The 17,233-nt window shown below is 44.2% G+C and overlaps 1 protein-coding gene across 2 annotated transcripts in view; it reads left to right on the top strand.

Annotated features, from left to right (window-relative positions):
* Window positions 1-17,233, top strand: part of LOC141803987 (nucleoprotein TPR-like) — a 44,059-nt gene that overhangs the window by 19,813 nt on the left and 7,013 nt on the right. The window contains exons 31-49 of one of the 2 annotated variants that reach the window (XM_074688162.1): window positions 164-374; window positions 471-629; window positions 3,429-3,542; window positions 6,043-6,147; window positions 6,829-7,041; window positions 7,275-7,313; window positions 9,553-9,720; window positions 10,182-10,293; window positions 10,395-10,588; window positions 10,936-11,006; window positions 11,101-11,300; window positions 11,409-11,597; window positions 11,811-11,923; window positions 13,038-13,112; window positions 14,476-14,715; window positions 14,797-14,980; window positions 15,062-15,261; window positions 16,651-16,716; window positions 16,815-16,906. In XM_074688162.1, coding sequence (XP_074544263.1) covers window positions 164-374; window positions 471-629; window positions 3,429-3,542; window positions 6,043-6,147; window positions 6,829-7,041; window positions 7,275-7,313; window positions 9,553-9,720; window positions 10,182-10,293; window positions 10,395-10,588; window positions 10,936-11,006; window positions 11,101-11,300; window positions 11,409-11,597; window positions 11,811-11,923; window positions 13,038-13,112; window positions 14,476-14,715; window positions 14,797-14,980; window positions 15,062-15,261; window positions 16,651-16,716; window positions 16,815-16,906 — 2,745 coding nt within the window. Of the gene's footprint in view, window positions 1-163; window positions 375-470; window positions 630-3,428; window positions 3,543-6,042; window positions 6,148-6,828; window positions 7,042-7,274; window positions 7,314-9,552; window positions 9,721-10,181; window positions 10,294-10,394; window positions 10,589-10,935; window positions 11,007-11,100; window positions 11,301-11,408; window positions 11,598-11,810; window positions 11,924-13,037; window positions 13,113-14,475; window positions 14,716-14,793; window positions 14,981-15,061; window positions 15,262-16,650; window positions 16,717-16,814; window positions 16,907-17,233 lie in introns of both variants that reach the window. The other variant, XM_074688161.1, reaches the window with a different exon arrangement.

The raw sequence follows: 17,233 nt of genomic DNA, 5'->3' as shown, positions 1-17,233 counted from the left end.
TGCTTCATTTCCTCTGAGTGCAGTGACCTACAGTCAGTGATCCGTCTGTCAGTCTTTGACTGAAAACCTTTGGTTCATTGGAAAATAAAGAGTTGTTTTGTTTAGTAGCTGAATGATCAATTCAAAGTGAACCTTGTCAAGCCCAGTGTTGTGTTTGCATCAGATCCAATGTGAGCAGTAACTCCGCTCAGACCCAGCTGCAAGCCCTCAGAGACTCTGTCGCTCGTCTGACGTCAGAACGAGACGGTCTAAAAAAGGAAGTGGAAACCAAAAACAGTGACATCCTGGAGAAGAACAAGACCATCACCCAGGTCAAGAAGATCGGACGACGCTACAAGACCCAATATGAGGAGCTCAAAGTTCAGCATGACAAGGTGGTTTGAAGGTTTATTTCAGGTTTGAATATGCTGTTTTTAGTCAGTTTAATGTGGAAAAGAGCTGAAAGGGTTGAGTGTTTGTTTGTTTTCCAGCTGGTCGCAGAGACAGCAGAGAAAGCACAGAAAGCTGGAAGTGAGGCCGATCAAAGCCAGGTGGTTCAACAGGAGCTGAGTAAGACCCAGGAGGAACTCAACAAGGTGAAGGAGGAGCTCAACACGCTGAGAGAGGAGGTTCGCACTAAAGACGAGGAGGTGAGCAAGAAGAGAGAAAAGAACAGAACGTGCTTCATGACCCATGAAATTCAGAGTCACAACAGCAAAACAAGAAAATACAGAGTGCAGAACATTCAAGCGTTTCGAAATGGAATAATATTAGAAGTCTCAACTAGGAAAAAAACATGTCTATCAGAGACGACAGCTTGTCCATCATTGTCCAGTCAGCCAGCCTCCACCTCCACAGGCTCCAGGACTGAGCTTCTTCAGCAGTCTGTTCAGTCTCTGTCTCCTATATCCTGTCTGCTCACAGCAGGTGAAGCTCCTCCAACGTGGTGTTGGTGTCTGGTGTTAGCTCTGTTAGCCATGTCTGTGAATAGCATGATGCTACTCTGCCTTCTGGTATTCCCTCTGTTGCTGGGTTAGCACAGCTAGCTCGTCCATCTTATAGGAGACAGATCTTAACGATGGGTGGGAGGACAACTCTTCTTAGTGCTCTGCGGCAACAGCATGTTGTCCTCACCTCAGCCCCCTCAGTCCCCCAGCCCTTCTATTGGTTTGCTTCGACATGCTACAGGCTGCTAACAGGTAAAATCTTGTACGTAAACAATGCAGCCATGATTCTCGAAGGATCCCCAGACACACACAAGAGCAAAAAAAAGTAAAACCACCTCAGCAAACGCAACCAGTTTGGTCTCAATGGCTGACAAATGAGACCTAAAAAGTAACATTATTCTGAGAGACTGAACCTCTCTTTAAGGCCTTAGGTACCCCGTCATGTAACTGACCTGTTGCGGACTCACCCCATAACCTACAGATGCTCCTCAAGGCTCTTATTGCATTGCTCAACTTTTGAGTCAACATTTTCAGGTATCAAAATTTGAGCTTTTCCCCAAAACTCTCAGATTACCTGGTTAGGTTCCTTGACTCTACGGACTGCTCCTTTTTCAGGTGTGAAGCTCTAGGCAGCTGCACAGTGCTTGTGCGTTTGTTTTTTGCCCTGTCCTCAGCTTGAGAGCTAAAGACAGATTGAAAAAAGCATTCCTTTAGTCTTAAACAGTTTTTTTTTCAGTTTATATTCTTCTACCTAAGATTAATTATCATTACAACCCAATTAAAACTAAAAAAAGTATTGTTTCATGTAACATAGATTAATATTAGCCATCTTCTTCCGCTTATCCAGGGTCGGGTCGCAGGGGCAGCAGCCTAAGCAGGGAAGCCCAGACTTCCCTCTCCTTAGCTACTTCGTTCAGCTCTTCTCGGGGGTTCTCGAGACATCCCCAGGCCAGCTGAGAGATGTAGTCTCCCCAGCGTGTCCTGGGTCTGCCCCAGGGTCTCCCCCTGGTGAGATGTGCCCTGAACACCTCACCAGGGAGGCGTCCAGGAGGCATCCTTGTCAGATGCCCGGGCCACCTCATCTGGCTCCTCTCAACGCGGAGGAGCAGTGGCTCTACTCCGAGCTCCTCCCGGATAGCCGAGCTTCTCACCCTATCTCTAAGGGAGAGCCCGGCCACCCTACGGAGGAAGCTCATTTCGGCCGCTTGTACCCGCAATCTTGTTCTTTCGGTCACTACCCAAAGCTCATGACCATAGGTGACAGACCTGTGCAGAGTCCGCATTACTGCAGACGCTGCACCGATCCGCCTGTTGATCTCTCGCTCCATCATTCCCTCACTCATGAACGAGACCCCGAGATACTTAAACTCCTCCACTTGGGGCAGGATCTCATCCCCGACCCGGAGAGGGTACTCCACCCTTTTCCGGCTGAGGACCATAGACTCAGATTTCGAGGTGCTGATTCTCATCCCAGCCGCTTCACAATGGGCTGCGAACCGATCCAGAGAGAGTTGAAGGTCACGGCTTGATGAAGCCAACAGGACCACATCATCTGCAAAAAGCAGTGATCCAATCCAGAGGTCACCAAACCAGACCCCCTTGACACCCTGGCTGCGCCTAGAAATTCTGTCCACAAAAGTTATGAAGAGAATCGGTGACAAAGGGCAGCCCTGGCAGAGTCCAACCCTCACTGGAAACGAGTCCAACTTACTGCCAGCAATGTGGACCAAGCTCCGGCACGGTCGGCTCGGCTCATAACAAGCAGTCTGGCACCCATACTCCCGAAGAACCCCCACAGGACTCCAAGCCCGAGGGACACGGTCGAATGCCTTCTCCAAGTCCACAAAACACACGTGGACAGGTTGGGCAAACTCCCATGCACCCTCGAAGACCCTGCTGAGGGTATAGAGCTTGTGGTAGTGATATTTTGTCATTTAGATTTTTTGACCAGTGGCTCATATAAAAAGTTAGGACAGGGGCCTGTTTATTATTTTGTTGCATCAACTCTGTGAACAAGCAGCAGGTCAGGTCAGGCCAGTTTAGCACCTTGACTCTCTCTAGCAGAGCCAGGCTCATCGTAACACTCACAGAACACGGTTTAAAGTTGTCTCGCTGAACAGTGAGAGTTTTTAACCTAAAAAAATGTCTGAGTGACAGTCTGTGTTGTTTCATAACTACCTGCTGCTCTCCTCTGATTTCCAAAGAACGTGTTGAATTTGAATTCTTTGGACCACACCATGTCATCTTAGTCCACCTTAAACAGGCTCAGCCTTTTCACGCTCCAGTTTACCGTACCTATGGATACTGTGATAAACTGTGTTCACAAAGAATGGGTTTGGATGTGATTTCAAGCCCATGCAGTGTCTACAACACACGTGTTGTAATCGTATAAAACTGTTTAAGATTTGATATATATTCGCTCTGTTGTTGCAGAGACTGAGAGATTCTTAGCAGAAGGATACGATAATAGGAAGTGTATTTTTTTATTTAATTTTCAAACAGGCCCAGAAGTCTCAAAAGGAGCTGGAGCAGGCCAAAAAGGAAAGCCAGCAAACCAAGGAGAAGCTCCAAGAAGCCCAGAACCAGTTAACACAGAACCAGAACCAACTCAAGGAGGTACAGTAGCAGAGAGTGATCATGGTACCAGTGTTTCCCACATACTGTGTTCACAATGATCATTTTTGTTTTGTTTTCCAACTCGGTGACTTAATAGAGAAAGTCAGTCACAGAGCAGCATTTACTCTGAATTATCATTCATGATCCAGAAGGAGGTAAAAGGTGCTGTGTGTCCCCACAGACAGCCTGCTTTCTGTTTGTATTTTCACTAACAGCAATGTGAAACACCTCAGTCATCATACAGCGATGTGAAGCTAAACCATCTGCAGGTCAGAGCAGCAATCATAGAGGGGCTAGGAACGATTGCTGCATCTCTCAATCTGATACCTACAATGTAACGTAGTAAGACATTCACTCGGATTCACATTTACAGGGACTTTTTTAAAAGGCTCTGATGCTTTTTAACCCTTAAAAATGTAAAAATATCAGTTGTGCATTATTTTAAAGCACAGCATTTTCAGAAGGATCAAGTTACAGAGAATGTCGACAGCCTGACTGTGGCACAGGTCTCTATGCTGTCACACAGGATTAGTGTTACCTGGGAACCTTTGTTTATATGTAATATGATGTAATAATTGTAAAGGTAGCTGAGCTTTTGTAATCTCTTGTGAATTGGCCATGTCTGTAATTTGTAAAGTAAAAATTCCAGGGCAAATCGCCGAGCATGTTTCAGACTCACATAGGTCTTCTGATAAAAGAGAATTGATACTTTTGGGTGGTAATACTTTTTTAAGACGGTCTCAGTGGCTTTTTCTGATCATTTCTGTTAAAAAATGATTCAGACAGTGTTGATCAATCCAAATAAAGGTTTTAGCAGCACTTTGGATAGATGTCAGATAGAAGAGGACTGGCTATGTACCCTTTGTCATCATCGATACATAGATTATGTGTAGTCTGATTTATAGACGTAAATATAACAATAAAAAATTTAGAGGTGGCCCAGTCCGATATTGATATCGGATATCAGCAAAAAAACAAGTATCAGTATCGTAGCAGAATGCGTTTAAAATCTCTGATATAAGCACTCCAATATAAGCAGTTTCTGTTACCCATTGGTTAATAATAAATGGTCAGTTTTTCCTCATACCTACTGTTGCTGATTACTAATCTTTGTTTGAATAATATCACTTAATCAAGCCTTTCCTAACATGACAGACAAACTACAAAATAAGTAATAAAAGTATGCATGTTTAATGCTGATATTGTATCGGATTAATATGGGTATCGGCCAATACTCAATGCTGCAGTATTGGTATCGTATCGGAAGTGAAAATGTAATATCGGGACATCCCTAAAAAAAATGTATTTTCCTGGTTTAATGCCACTCACAGGACATTAGGCCTACACAGTTATAATAACAACAAAGAAAACATGCTACAGCCAGATATTTAGACCGCTCCCTGAGCCAAGAGCTGTAAAGACACAGAGCCCAAGATATGACCTATAGTCTCTCTCTGCACACAGCAGGTTGGCACTGAGCGCTGTCTCAGAGCACGTGATCACACTAATGATTAAATCTAAATTTAATTATGGTCAAACAGCGTTGGTTTTTTTGTTTTATTGCTCTAAAATGTAAATTATGAGACGTGTATGGAGAGTCAGAGCTTTTGTCCAATAGTTGCTCTGTATGAACAGAAATCCAGAGGTCCATGTGGATAAAAGGATGAGAAGTTCTTTGCAGTCTGTTTGGAGCTAACAGAGTGTGCACATTATGTTAATTAATAGGGACAAACCGAATTCTGTCAAAAACACCAGGTACCACGAACATGATTCATGAAAAATCCAACAGTATAGGTACCTAAATGGATCTTAGTGACTATGAGGGAGTGGAAGTGTAGGCGGTTTACCATGCTGGGCATGAACACAGCATCATATGGTTATATATTGAAGAATAAATACATTCAATTGGAAAAAAAAACATTTAATTATTAAACAAATTGATATTTTTTACCACATAAACACAAAAAGTACCAAAAATTGGTACTGTTGAGTACCCATACTGATGGCCAGGTACCGAGCATTGGTACCGTATCGTCTCAAATGTGAGAGGTACCCCTCCCCAGTCCAAATCACTCTGATCAATGGTTGAAGGCTAGGACTCAGTAAGAACTGATCTTTTACATAGAAGCTTTTCAGGTTCAAGATAAATAATTTTATTCAGCATATCCAGAATTTTTTAGTGCACATTGTTTGACTGAAGCTGGACGTGGACGTCTTGTCCTCTTATCTGAATGCTCGACTGGCTGCAGCTTCAGCTGCAGCGTGAGTTGTGTTATTCACAGGCTTCACTTATCCCATACCAGTGCACACCAAAAAGTGACATCAGGAGGTTATTCTAATCTACCTGATGTCTCCACATAGCACTAATCCCAAACAGATAGGGCTTAGGTCTGTACTATTGGTATCAGGGTTTTGTAGCAACACGTCCAGTGTTGGTCAATTCCCCTTCGACTACATTCATTTGGAATCAATGGCTGAAGTGTCAAATCTCTGTCTAAAGGCCCAGACCCAGATGACCCAGACCAAGACTCAGCTGCAGCAGAATCAGCACCAACTGACCCAGAGTCAGAAGGAGCTTCAGCAAACCAAGACCAGCACTCAGCAGGTACTACCAAGACCCTGGCAACTCCTGACAGAGACTTGCAGTTATTCAGTTGGAAATACAAAGTTTGCAAACCATCCCATTGTGAAGCTTCCTTTGGATGAATGTCAGCGTCACAGAAGCTGTTGAGCTGTCACAATCCATCAGTGTCTGACTACAATGAATGACCTTGGTGACCAACAGTAACTGCTATGGTTTACATAACAGTGTTTCCCCAAGGTTTGCAGCCTTTGGGGGTGCCTCTGTTTGGGGGGTGGGCTGCCCCCCCATACAGTGGTAGGGGATACACTGCATTAAGTCTGGTTTACAGTTAGCCTGTGGTTATTTTTCTACATTCACTTTTACAACGCTGCCTTAACTGATTTTTTATTTTAATCCACACAAAGCTGTTGGTCGTGTCTACAATGAGATATCTTTATTGGTAAATACGTTGTCATGGTAGTGCAACTGAATGAGGACTGTCGTCGTGGTAGATCTGTCCTGTTTTTTTTGGCTCCACACATGAACCAGTCTCCCTGAATACACCCAAAGCCTGCTGCTGTGTAGATGGTCATCATCACCTGGACAAGAAAGCAGAACACTTCCCATAGAAAGTCCAGATTCTACAGTTTATAAGTCTGTAAATAGATTACCCAAGAATTAGGTCCACATTGAAAACCCAAACTCTTCTCTTCTGATTCAAAGCTTCAGAACCAGTTAAAATCAGCTCAGTCCCAAGTCCAAGGTCGCCAGAACCAGATTCAGCTGCTCCAAAGGGAGCTCCAGCAGGCTAAGGAGTCTCTTCAGACAAACCTAGCCAGTCAGAAGGAGCTACAGCAGACCCAGCAAAGCAGTCAGCAGGTCCATAACCAGGAAGTCAGTAACCTAGAGACCGCTCTTCGCCAAGCAGAGAGCAAAGTGAGCATCCTTCTTTTTTCACTCCATATTGGTTAGTTTACATGTCTGTGTTTGACTCATTCTTTATTTAATGCACTTTACATATTTACTTTAGAATTCCTTTTCATTGAGGTAGCACTTACAGTGGTAATAGAAAACAGACATGTACTATAGCTGATATCATTTTAGGCTGTAACACTTGTATAACCTGCACATGTGATATGCTAACATGTAGCCTCCTTTTGTCTTTAAAGGTGACTGAGCTTCAAGGCACAGTGGAGAGCCAGCAGAAGGTTTGGAAAGTTTCACACTGAATGTTTTGAGCTACTTGGAAATTTATCTCTACACTTTGTGTCTTTGTACTTTTTGATGACTCATGGTGATGTATGTATACTTTAGTACCAATGGTCAATGTCAGCTTTATTTATACAGCACATTTAAAACAAAGAGTGAACTACCAAAGTGTTTTACAGTAAAAGGGTGAAACAAAACTAGTAAAAAAAACTATGAAAACAATAAATGCATAAAACAACAATAAAGATAACAATAAACCAAAGGCCCAATGAAAGTGACTATACTCCTCCAGAGGCCAAAGTGAATAAGTGTGTTTCAGTGTTAAAGGTACAGAGGCTGTTTGCAGTCTGTGAATGCAAAGGTAATGCAATCCACAGAGTGGGAGCAGCAACTGCAAAAGCTCGGTCACCTGTAGTTTTTAAGCAGGATGGAGGAACGTCGAAAACAGGGCTCTGCAGTCATTTTACCTCAGCTCACCTGGGATTAAAGTATCACAGAGCCACAGAATCTACTGCAAATATTATATAGGTTATAAAGTGTAAAAAAATGTATGCATAGTTAATATCTAGTTAATCATTATCTAAACAAGAAGCTTTTTAAATTTATGAAATTTATGTCTTTGTTTTTTATTTTTAAAACGTTTACGAAAATTTTAAAAAATGAATACGTTTTAAAAAATTGCAAAGAAATTTTAGAAAATGAAGTTTAAAAAATATGCACAAACTTCAAAAAGTTTTGAAATCTCAAAAAATTGAGCAAATTCTTTAATTTCAACATTAATGCAAAAGTTACAAAAAATTGAAATGTTAAATTTGCAAAAATTCCAAACAAATTTTGAAATTTTCAAGAAACTGCCATTTTGAGGTGAGTCACAGGTGCATGGAAAGTTGGTGGGCTGTTGATGTTGTAGGAGGTGAAGTAGAGCGATGGCAGGCTTTATCGCCAGATGGGATGCATGTTATGTTCAAGGAAATGTTAAGGTATGATTTTATTGAGTTTTAGAGTCTTTAATCAGCAATATTCATGGAATGATGTGCTCCAGTTTTTTTTTTTCTTCGGAGACCAGCTACAACATTTGGATGAGCCTCGGGTGATTAAGTTCTGACTGGTCTGTGCTGACATACAGGGAGTTACAGAAGTCCTAGCCTGATGTAATACAAGTATGGATAACTTTCTCAAGATGTTTCTCTTCTTGGGTGTGATTTCACTTTGACTACAACCCTCAGCTAGAAAGAGCTAGCCTTGACCACAGAGCTGACCTGTATGTCTGGTTTAAAACACCATCAGTAATTACTGTAACAAAGGTCCACAGTGAGGCTCCTTTAAAACATGCTCTGTTTATCAAATGTGTGATTAAAGACTCTGAAGACTTGAGGTTTAGCTTTGTTTGAGCTGTAAATGTAATATTTAACATTTTAAATCATCATGGATCAGTGATTCGAAGTCAGAGGAGCGCCATCAAAACTTACACACTGGGATGACGTTATCTGAGATTTATCATCTAATAGAAATCAGCGTCCATCTTGCAAGTCTGTTGTCTGTAATTCCACATGTTGGGATCCCAAAACCTAAAGGCAGATTTCCAAGGTGCAGATTAAACATCATCAGACAGGAGATAAAGCAAATTACAGACCAGCTGCATGAGTTCTGTTTTTTCCCTCCTTAAAGTTGGGGGACTATTCGTCCTCCTATTGTCCAGGTTTTGCTCAGCTTGTTTTACAGACCATTAACATTTCTTATAAAGCGCTGCACCGGGCCACAGGCATTATGCTGATGCACCTACCTTTTGAGAGGTTTAGCATGCATGTCGAGTGCATCACAAATCAGATCAAAACAGAAATCCCCTCTGACTGCCTCGATGTGCTCTCAGACAGAAAATGCCGACAGACGAACTGCAGAAAAAGCAGCCCTCTTTCCAGTGTGTCTGAGACCTTTGGGATATTATTTATATCTTTGCACAAGAGAATTATGTTTGAGCAAAAGGCTTTTTTTCTGTTTATTTAAGCATGCTTTGGAGCATTATTTGTGTTCAGGTTATAGAAAATTTTCACTTCAAACAGAAAAGGTGCATGTTTGATAAATGTGTGGTTTATAAAGCTACTTTGTCATCTTTGAGTATCTTTGGTTGTTTTTGCTGTGTCGGCCAGGTAGGGGGTCCACTTTCTGGGTTTTCATAACATGGTCACCCTAAAACAATTCCCATGACTCCCTTCTCTTTGACTGTGGTCTCTGCGTCAGGTGGTCACTGAGCGAGAAGCAGACATCAAGCGTCTTCAGGAGCAGCTGGCAGAAGCCGCCCAGGTGCGTGAAGCCACGCCAGGCACACAGGCCGGCCAGAGCAGGAGTTCCCCGTCCAGTGAAGCTGACCAGGCAGCGCAGGAGGAGCTGACCAGACTCCGACAAGAGGTACCTCCAGATCCACACCCTGATTAAATCTTTGGATTGGATCAAAAGCTAAATGTGTGCTCTGTCCTGACGTGGGGTGTGTCATGGTTTGGGGTTAACACTTGTCAGGATGGTACTGTCTATGCCTTTACTAGCTAGCTTTAAGATACCTGAAGTAAACGCTGTGCAGCTTGGTAAACAAAGTGACAATCAAAACATAGAGACTATAAACATAAAACAGCAAAACATGACAGAGACTAGCAATGGTCTTTGTAAAGGACTCTGAGGCTTCTGTTTAGTTCAAAGAGCTCCTGGAGGAGGACTCCACAAACTGAGGGCATTGTTCTGGCTGAAAAATGGTCTCAACTAGTCCTCCATCCTACTCAGTGAAGCCAGTACTTAGTCTTTAAACAGATGTGAAATGATCCTAAAACAGTCTCCCAGCTCAAAGCAGCTAATAGAGTGACAATGTCTCTTTTCAGCTGTCCGAAGGCAAGAACAGAGAGGAGCAGCTCAGACAGCAGATGGCTGAAAAAGAGGAGAAGACCAAGAAAGTCTTCATGGGAGCCAAGACGAAAATCAGCCAGCTAAACAGTAGGTTTCAAACCAGCTCTTCACAGAAAGCCTGGATCTTTTTATTTTCTATAAAACTACAGTAGACGAAGAAGCTAAAGCTGAACCACCGTGACTGGCAGGTGCCAAGGAGCAGCTGAGTCAGGAGATTGAAGAGCTGAAACAGAATAAGGAGGAGCTGGAGGTCAGGATGAACGCCCTGAAGTCTCAGTATGAGGGACGGCTTCTCCGCATGGACAAAGAGCTGAGAGAACTGAGAGGGATGCAAACACACCCTGACTCCAGGGAGGAACCACAGGACCACAGCGGGGCTAAGGTACATGGACCCAATGAATGAACTGAACATAGTTATTGGCAGGTTAAAGGAACTGAGGAATAACTGATGGTTTATGGGTCTTATCATTGTTTGAGTTTCTCAGTTGATTCCACCTTTTCTTTATTCTCTAGGTCCACTGGTCTTGTTGTGTGTGTGTGTGTGTGTGTGTGTGTGTGTGTGTGTGTGTGTGTGTGTGTGTGTGTGTGTGTGTGTGTGTGTGTGTGTGTGTGTGTGTGTGTGTGTGTGTGTGTGTGTGTGTGTGTGTGTGTGTGTGTGTGTGTCTGTCTACTCTCTCTGAGCTGTTCCAGCATCTAATCACAAACTAATGCCCCTGTGTCCTCACAAAGGTTGGTGATCAGTCCAGGTCTTGTGACCAGAGGCACATATCCCTGAAGAGTCCTGCCCAGGACAGAGGAAGGTAACTCATGCAGAAAGCCTCAGGAACTCTGTAACACGGCTGTCAACCATAACTAATGAGAAACTGTAATATCTCTTCATGGTGTCTTCACCAGCTCCAGCTTGTCCGACCCTCCCACCGCCAACATACGGCCCACTCCAAGCACTCCATCTCCTAGCAACAAGCCAAGTCCCTCCACTGGCAGCAAGGCCACACCCCGTGCAAGCATCCGGCCTATGGTTACACCTGCAACAGTCCCCGTTCCAACACCTACAGCCACCGTCATGCCAACCACGCAGACGGATAGCCAGGAAGGTGAGAGCAGGAGAATAAGTAAACCAGAAGTGTTCATGCTCAGTTTAATGCTTACAATCAGATCTCAGGTATTAAATTCCCGCTCATTTGTTTCTTCCTCTGTTCTAGCACTGATGAGTTCAGGGGCCTCGGTGCACTCTGCCAGCTCCATTCTAGGGAACACGCCTTCTCAGCCAACCAGCACCCAGACAACAGCCTTCGTTCAGCCCACTCAGCAGCAGGTGGCCAACCAGGACGCAGGAACCAGCATGGAGGCGGAGCGACCATCAACATCAGCATCCTCTCAGATGGGAACGGGTGAGAAGGACCTCTTCTGAAACTTGCCAGTGACTTTTCCCTCTGAATTCACACTGAGGCCACAGAGCAAAGTGTCCAAGCTAAGAAATCAGAAGTCATCTTGAACTTTGCGGTGTAACTCTGCCTTCTGTTGATGTCTGACTTGGTACCAGTAACCACAAACTGTTAGCCTGTTACCTGACCGTGTCTTATCCTGTTTGTCCCCCTGTACAGGATCAAAGAGAGTGAGGGAGGATGAGGAGGAGGAAGAGGAGAGGAGACCGGAGACCTCGCACACACCTCCAACTAGTAAAAAACTGCGGTTAAAAGCCACAGTAACACAGCAGGTAAACCCAACCTTTGAGCAGAAGGTTTTCATTTTTTCGGATTTCAACCTTAAAGGGGACATATCATGCTTGATTCTCCTTTTCACTATGCCAGACTAGGATGTCTGTAAAGCATTTCTGCCCTCAGTACAAGTCATTTAGTTCCTTTATTGCCCCACAATAGCGTTCTCAGTATCCTCATTTTAGGCCATTCTGAAGATCTCGTTAAAACGCTCCGTTTGGAGAATGACCTCCAGTAACCTTGCAATGTCACAGCCGTTTGTGCTCTGATTGGTCAGTTCTATCAGAGGGGCGAAGGGGGTAGAGCCAGGGGTCGGTTTTTGCAGCATGGCAGTATTTACAAAATCGCCACATTGAATGGAGCAGACCGAGCGAGTTTGCTGTTTGCCAAAACTTCACCATAAGGCATTGATAGCACTAATAAAATGGCAGAGTGTAGGATACGTCCTTTTGTATTGGACCCCGAGTCAGACCTGGACGGTTCTGCAACTCAGGAGGAAGAAAATCCACCTGGACACAGATCATCTCAGGACGCTTCAGTGTGGTGAGTCAAAGCGGTACTGTAACATGTATAGTTCATACGTTTATACTCGACTCTTGGTGGGTGTATCCCTCGGTGGCGGTTGTGTGACTAACTGACATCACAGAGGAGGAGCTGCTTTATCAGATTACTCCAATAAAAAGAAAGGATCCGCGTGTTGTCACGTTTGAAATCTTGCGGTCATCTCGCAATGACCTATTTTCAGAGGCATCAAATCTCGTTCTAGGATATCAGAAAACATACAATATCTCATTTTTTGAAAATTCAGCAGGTGAAAGGTCTTGTTTTCAAATTTATTATATTATATGTAAGTATTAAATCAGGCATCAGCATCATATGTCCCCTTTAAACGCAGAGTAGTTAGTGTCTCACATCAGCTGCTGTGGCAGTAAGTTATCCCTGTTTCCACAGCCTTTAGTTTTTAAGTTGTGTGTGTGTGTGTGTGTGTGTGTGTGTGTGTGTGTGTGTGTGTGTGTGTGTGTGTGTGTGTGTGTGTGTGTGTGTGTGTGTGTGTGTGTCAATATTTAAATTTTTAGTTTGTTTTTCCAATGACTCGTCTTTTTGTTGTGTCAGACTGAAGGTGATGAGGAGATAGATGAGGAGCTGAGGGATGACGAGGAGCCGCAGGAATCAGCTGATGACAGTCAGGTTGGTTACCGTGAAAGTATTTTATTCATTTATCCATTTCCCATACGGCTTATCCTGTTCAGGGTCGTGGGTAGGTGGAGCCTAACCCAGCTGTCTTATGGTCAGAGGTGGGGTACACCCTGGACTGGTTCCCAGTCAGTCACAGGGCACACATACATACACAGAGAGAGACAACCTCCTCATGCACACTCACACCTACAGACAATTTGGAATCACCAAAGGGATTTTGTGTTAATTTTTCTTTATTTGGATGAAACAGCTAGAGATGACGGTCGGGTTCTGATAGGTTTCTGTTCAAGCCAATTTGTCAACTCACCCTGGATCTGCTCTGATCTGGTCTGGCTGTGTCCCTGCTCCAACAAGTCAGAGCTGGAGAGATACGTAGGCCTCCTGAAGCCCCAGTTCCACCAAACTGTCTGGTTTGGATCAGTAGAGCCTGGTCCTGTTTTCTGTTTCCACAGCCAACTGTGCCCTTCTTAGGAAGGCGGTGTGTTAGCTGGATGGTGATAGCCAAGTCAGCTATTTAATAGCATGACAGCGTAGCAGCATGACACAGTGTACCCCGCTAATAAATCCAACGAAGAAGAAAAACGTGACACAGTAACAACGAGCAACGATGGAGACATCCAGCAATTTGTCTTCTTAGTGATTGTCATGTGTCTCTTTGTTACAAAGAACAATCAGGCTTTGTTTCAGAGAAAGCTGTGAGCCACCAGGAGAAATACAGCAGCTGATGTCACACAGGAAGTGACCATTCTTTCAGCCAATCAACAGACTGCAGGGTTTCTAGCTCCACCTGCTGGGGTTGGATCAGTATGTCTGTCACCCCAACAGGAGGGAACCAAAACGTGGGACGGTACGGGTCAGTACGTTTGGAGACGTTTCCTGGTTTTGGTTAAAGGAAACGCCCAAAATGACAAAACAAACTGAACTGAACTGCTTGGTGGAAACAGGGCTTAAAATTCCTGGATGCCCAAGCTGTGACACAACAATTTACAAAAAGCAGATTGAGCCGGACAGAAAGTTGCGTAGAGAAACTACCCAAAAACACCCAGGGTCTTTCAAAATAAAACAAACCATGTCAAAAACAGATTGTATTTGACCTGAGCACAACAAAAACTGACATACAGAGTGGAGCCAGACCAGGAGCCAGATCAGGAGTCAATAGGTTTCAGACTTTTTCACTCATGGTTTTAGTCTTCATCTAAAAATCCTGTTTTAGCTTTTCTCAACACTGACCTTGATTTCTGTTGTTGTACCAGAGAGCTTTTTCAGAGTTGAATTTGGGCTCAAAGTTGAATGATCTGATGCTGAGACACCCCTGGCTGAAACCTGACATAATGTGCGTATTCTGTGGATGTAGGAGCTTCCTGAGCAGAGTTTGCCAATCTTACCCGGAGACGAGAAGGACACAGAGGAAGAGACCGTGTCCCAGTCCGTCCCGTCTGATCAGGGATCCTCTCAGGGCTTGGCTATAATCGCGGATGTCATCGTGATTGACACCGACAGCGAGAGCCGTGAGAGCAAAGAGGGGCAGGAGAAGCAGGAAGAGGAAGATGAGGAGGAGGAAGAAGAGGAGGAGGAAGAAGAGGGGGATGACGAGGTGCAGTTCTGTTTAATTTCTTAAGATGTTTTCAGCTTTAATGATGTCAGGAGTAAATGACCCAGGGTTCTGTATCAGCAGGAGGATGATGAAGATGAGGATGATGCTGGTGCCAGTGGCATGGAGCAGGAGAACAGTCAGGAGGAGAGCAGGGATGGTGAAGAAAAAGGACGTCAGCGGGAACCACCAGGATCCCTGGATGCTGGGGAGAATGTGTGTGGAGCGTCGTCAGACTCTCAGCGACCATCTGAGCCGTCTCACAGCGGTGAGTGAGGCTACGGTTCTTCTTCATCGTTGGTTTAAAATGACATTTAACTCACCTCACGTCATTACACATCTCCTTCAGGTGAGGGCAGCAGTGGTGCAACATCAGAGTCCGACCCCCAGAGAGATACTCTGCACCTCCCTCCGACCCCATCCTCCTGTGTCCTGTCCCCCTCCTCTCTCACACCTCGCTTGCACCACCCACGCAGGCCTCCACACCCCCTCCCCCCCCGCCTCTACATCCAGCCCCCCGCTTCAGAGCTGGGCCCCCCACAGGCACAGGTACGCATACACCTGACACATACACATGGTAGACTGTTAACCTCAACATCAGGGCGGAGCGCCTCACGAGAGGAGACGGTTTTTATCATGATGGACTTCTTCAAATGAGTGTTTTCACAGTACCTAAGTTTTGACTCGATACAATACTGGTTTAAAATATGTCCATACCAATACTTCAATGATACCATGGCCAGAGCTGACATCTGAGGAACAATGGAAGAAGCAGGTTGAAGGGACAGCTGCCAAGTGAGTGGATGCTGGTTGTCTGTAGTGTTGTTCAGTCATGAGCAGCTAAAGTCATCCTGTCAGACTCTAACATCCATCTATTGTGTTCATGCTCGCACACTGTGGTGTAGCCTACACTGTGCGTGCTGAGACACTGAATAACACACTGTTAGCATGAATACTTTTAGAGATGGGCAGATACCAGCCTTATTTTAAGGTATCTGTACTCGTGAAGGATACCAGCTGCCAATACACAAGGCAGAAAAAAATCTTGCATTGAGTAAGTCTTCCTCACCAGTAGTTGGCGCTGCGTTGCTGTCATTTGAGACCAAAGCAAATGTGCATCAGACAACATGAATGAACCAGAGATGCACCAGAGCTAACAGTTTAGCTGTTTTATCTTGCACTTCAGTTTATTTTTAAAAACACTGAAACTCTGACAGTTGTTAGTTTTATTTTGCACTTTTGTTAGTTTATCAAAAACAAATAGTAACATCGAAGAGAGTTGTTCATGAGAGGGAGTGCTTGTACTGGTATCAGTCTGAAAAAAGTGTTATCAAACAATACAAAGACCTAAAAAAAAAGTCAATCTGTGTTATTTAAGCTCTCTCACAGTATGCATCACTTTGGTGTCTCCTGTGTGTTTCTCTCATGGTTAACGTTAGAAAACTATTCGTCACTTATTTTAATTGTGTCAACCCCACACAGCTCTGTGACTCAGGGCTGCGTGTGCTCTGCAGCTCATGTGTTTACAGCACTGATTATTTGTTGTATCAACTACTAGCAGCGGTGAAATAGTTTGCTTTTCACTAAGTCATTGACACTCCTTTTGACTTTTGTGTTTGGGTACCGTTGGAATCAGTCACACTTTTTTTTAAGGAGTTGAGGATGCTGACCGGTGAGTGCTTCGTCATGTTCGAAGAGTTTCCTCCCTTGGTTTGCGTGTGGACATAGAAAGCTGTGCAGACAGGGTTTGATATGTTCAGTGGCTCATGAAGCTGCACTGGCTGTTGGCTTTGTAAGCAAAATAATGCCAGATTTTGCTCCGTGCACCGTTCTTTTTGACAGGCAGCGGCAGGTGGGTGTGAAGTCTTGAGGATGTTGTGGTGAATCGTTAAATATTGTGTCAGAGTCTTACTGTGGTGACATGTGTTTGTCAAACAGAGACAGTCCTCTCAGCTCCGGAGGCCATCAGTAGGACGCCAGTTGACCCCCGGAATAGGCAACATGGTAAGAGACAGAGTATGTGTAAGTGTGTCATATTTCCTGAGCCACACTCTTTCAGTCGATCTGTATCTGCAGAGAAAACGTGTCTCTGTGTGTTGCAGCAACATTTTTTCGATGACGACGACAGAATGGTTCCTAGCACTCCCACTCTGGTCGTACCTCACCGAACTGATGGCTTTGCAGAGGCTATACAGTAAGATTCACGCACACACTCACACACTAACATTCACATGCAAATACACACACCACTAGGAATAAAGGGGGATCAAAGGGGGATCTTATCTCTAAATCAAGCCCCTCTTGTTAACAGAGATGGGGACCTTTCACGTTTGAAACGATGCGGTACAGATGCCTGGAACCTGGCAATCAGTGTCAGTGCTCAGTGTTACCAGTTTTCAGTACTTCTGTGTGTGCTTAGGTGGTATTAAATACGAGTTTGTTTCATAATAAAACCTTGAAGTTTTTCAATTTAACATATTTATTTCTCAGTATATAAACTTGTAATGCTGTGTTCATGTCC

The sequence above is a fragment of the Halichoeres trimaculatus genome, unplaced genomic scaffold, assembly GCF_033239565.1.
Source record: "Halichoeres trimaculatus isolate MK-OKI-2021-1 unplaced genomic scaffold, fHalTri1.1 fHalTri1_scaffold_15, whole genome shotgun sequence".
NCBI classification, from domain to species: domain Eukaryota; kingdom Metazoa; phylum Chordata; class Actinopteri; order Labriformes; family Labridae; genus Halichoeres; species Halichoeres trimaculatus.
Note: the sequence above shows the minus strand (reverse complement) of the source record. Positions and strands in the feature narration are given on the sequence as shown.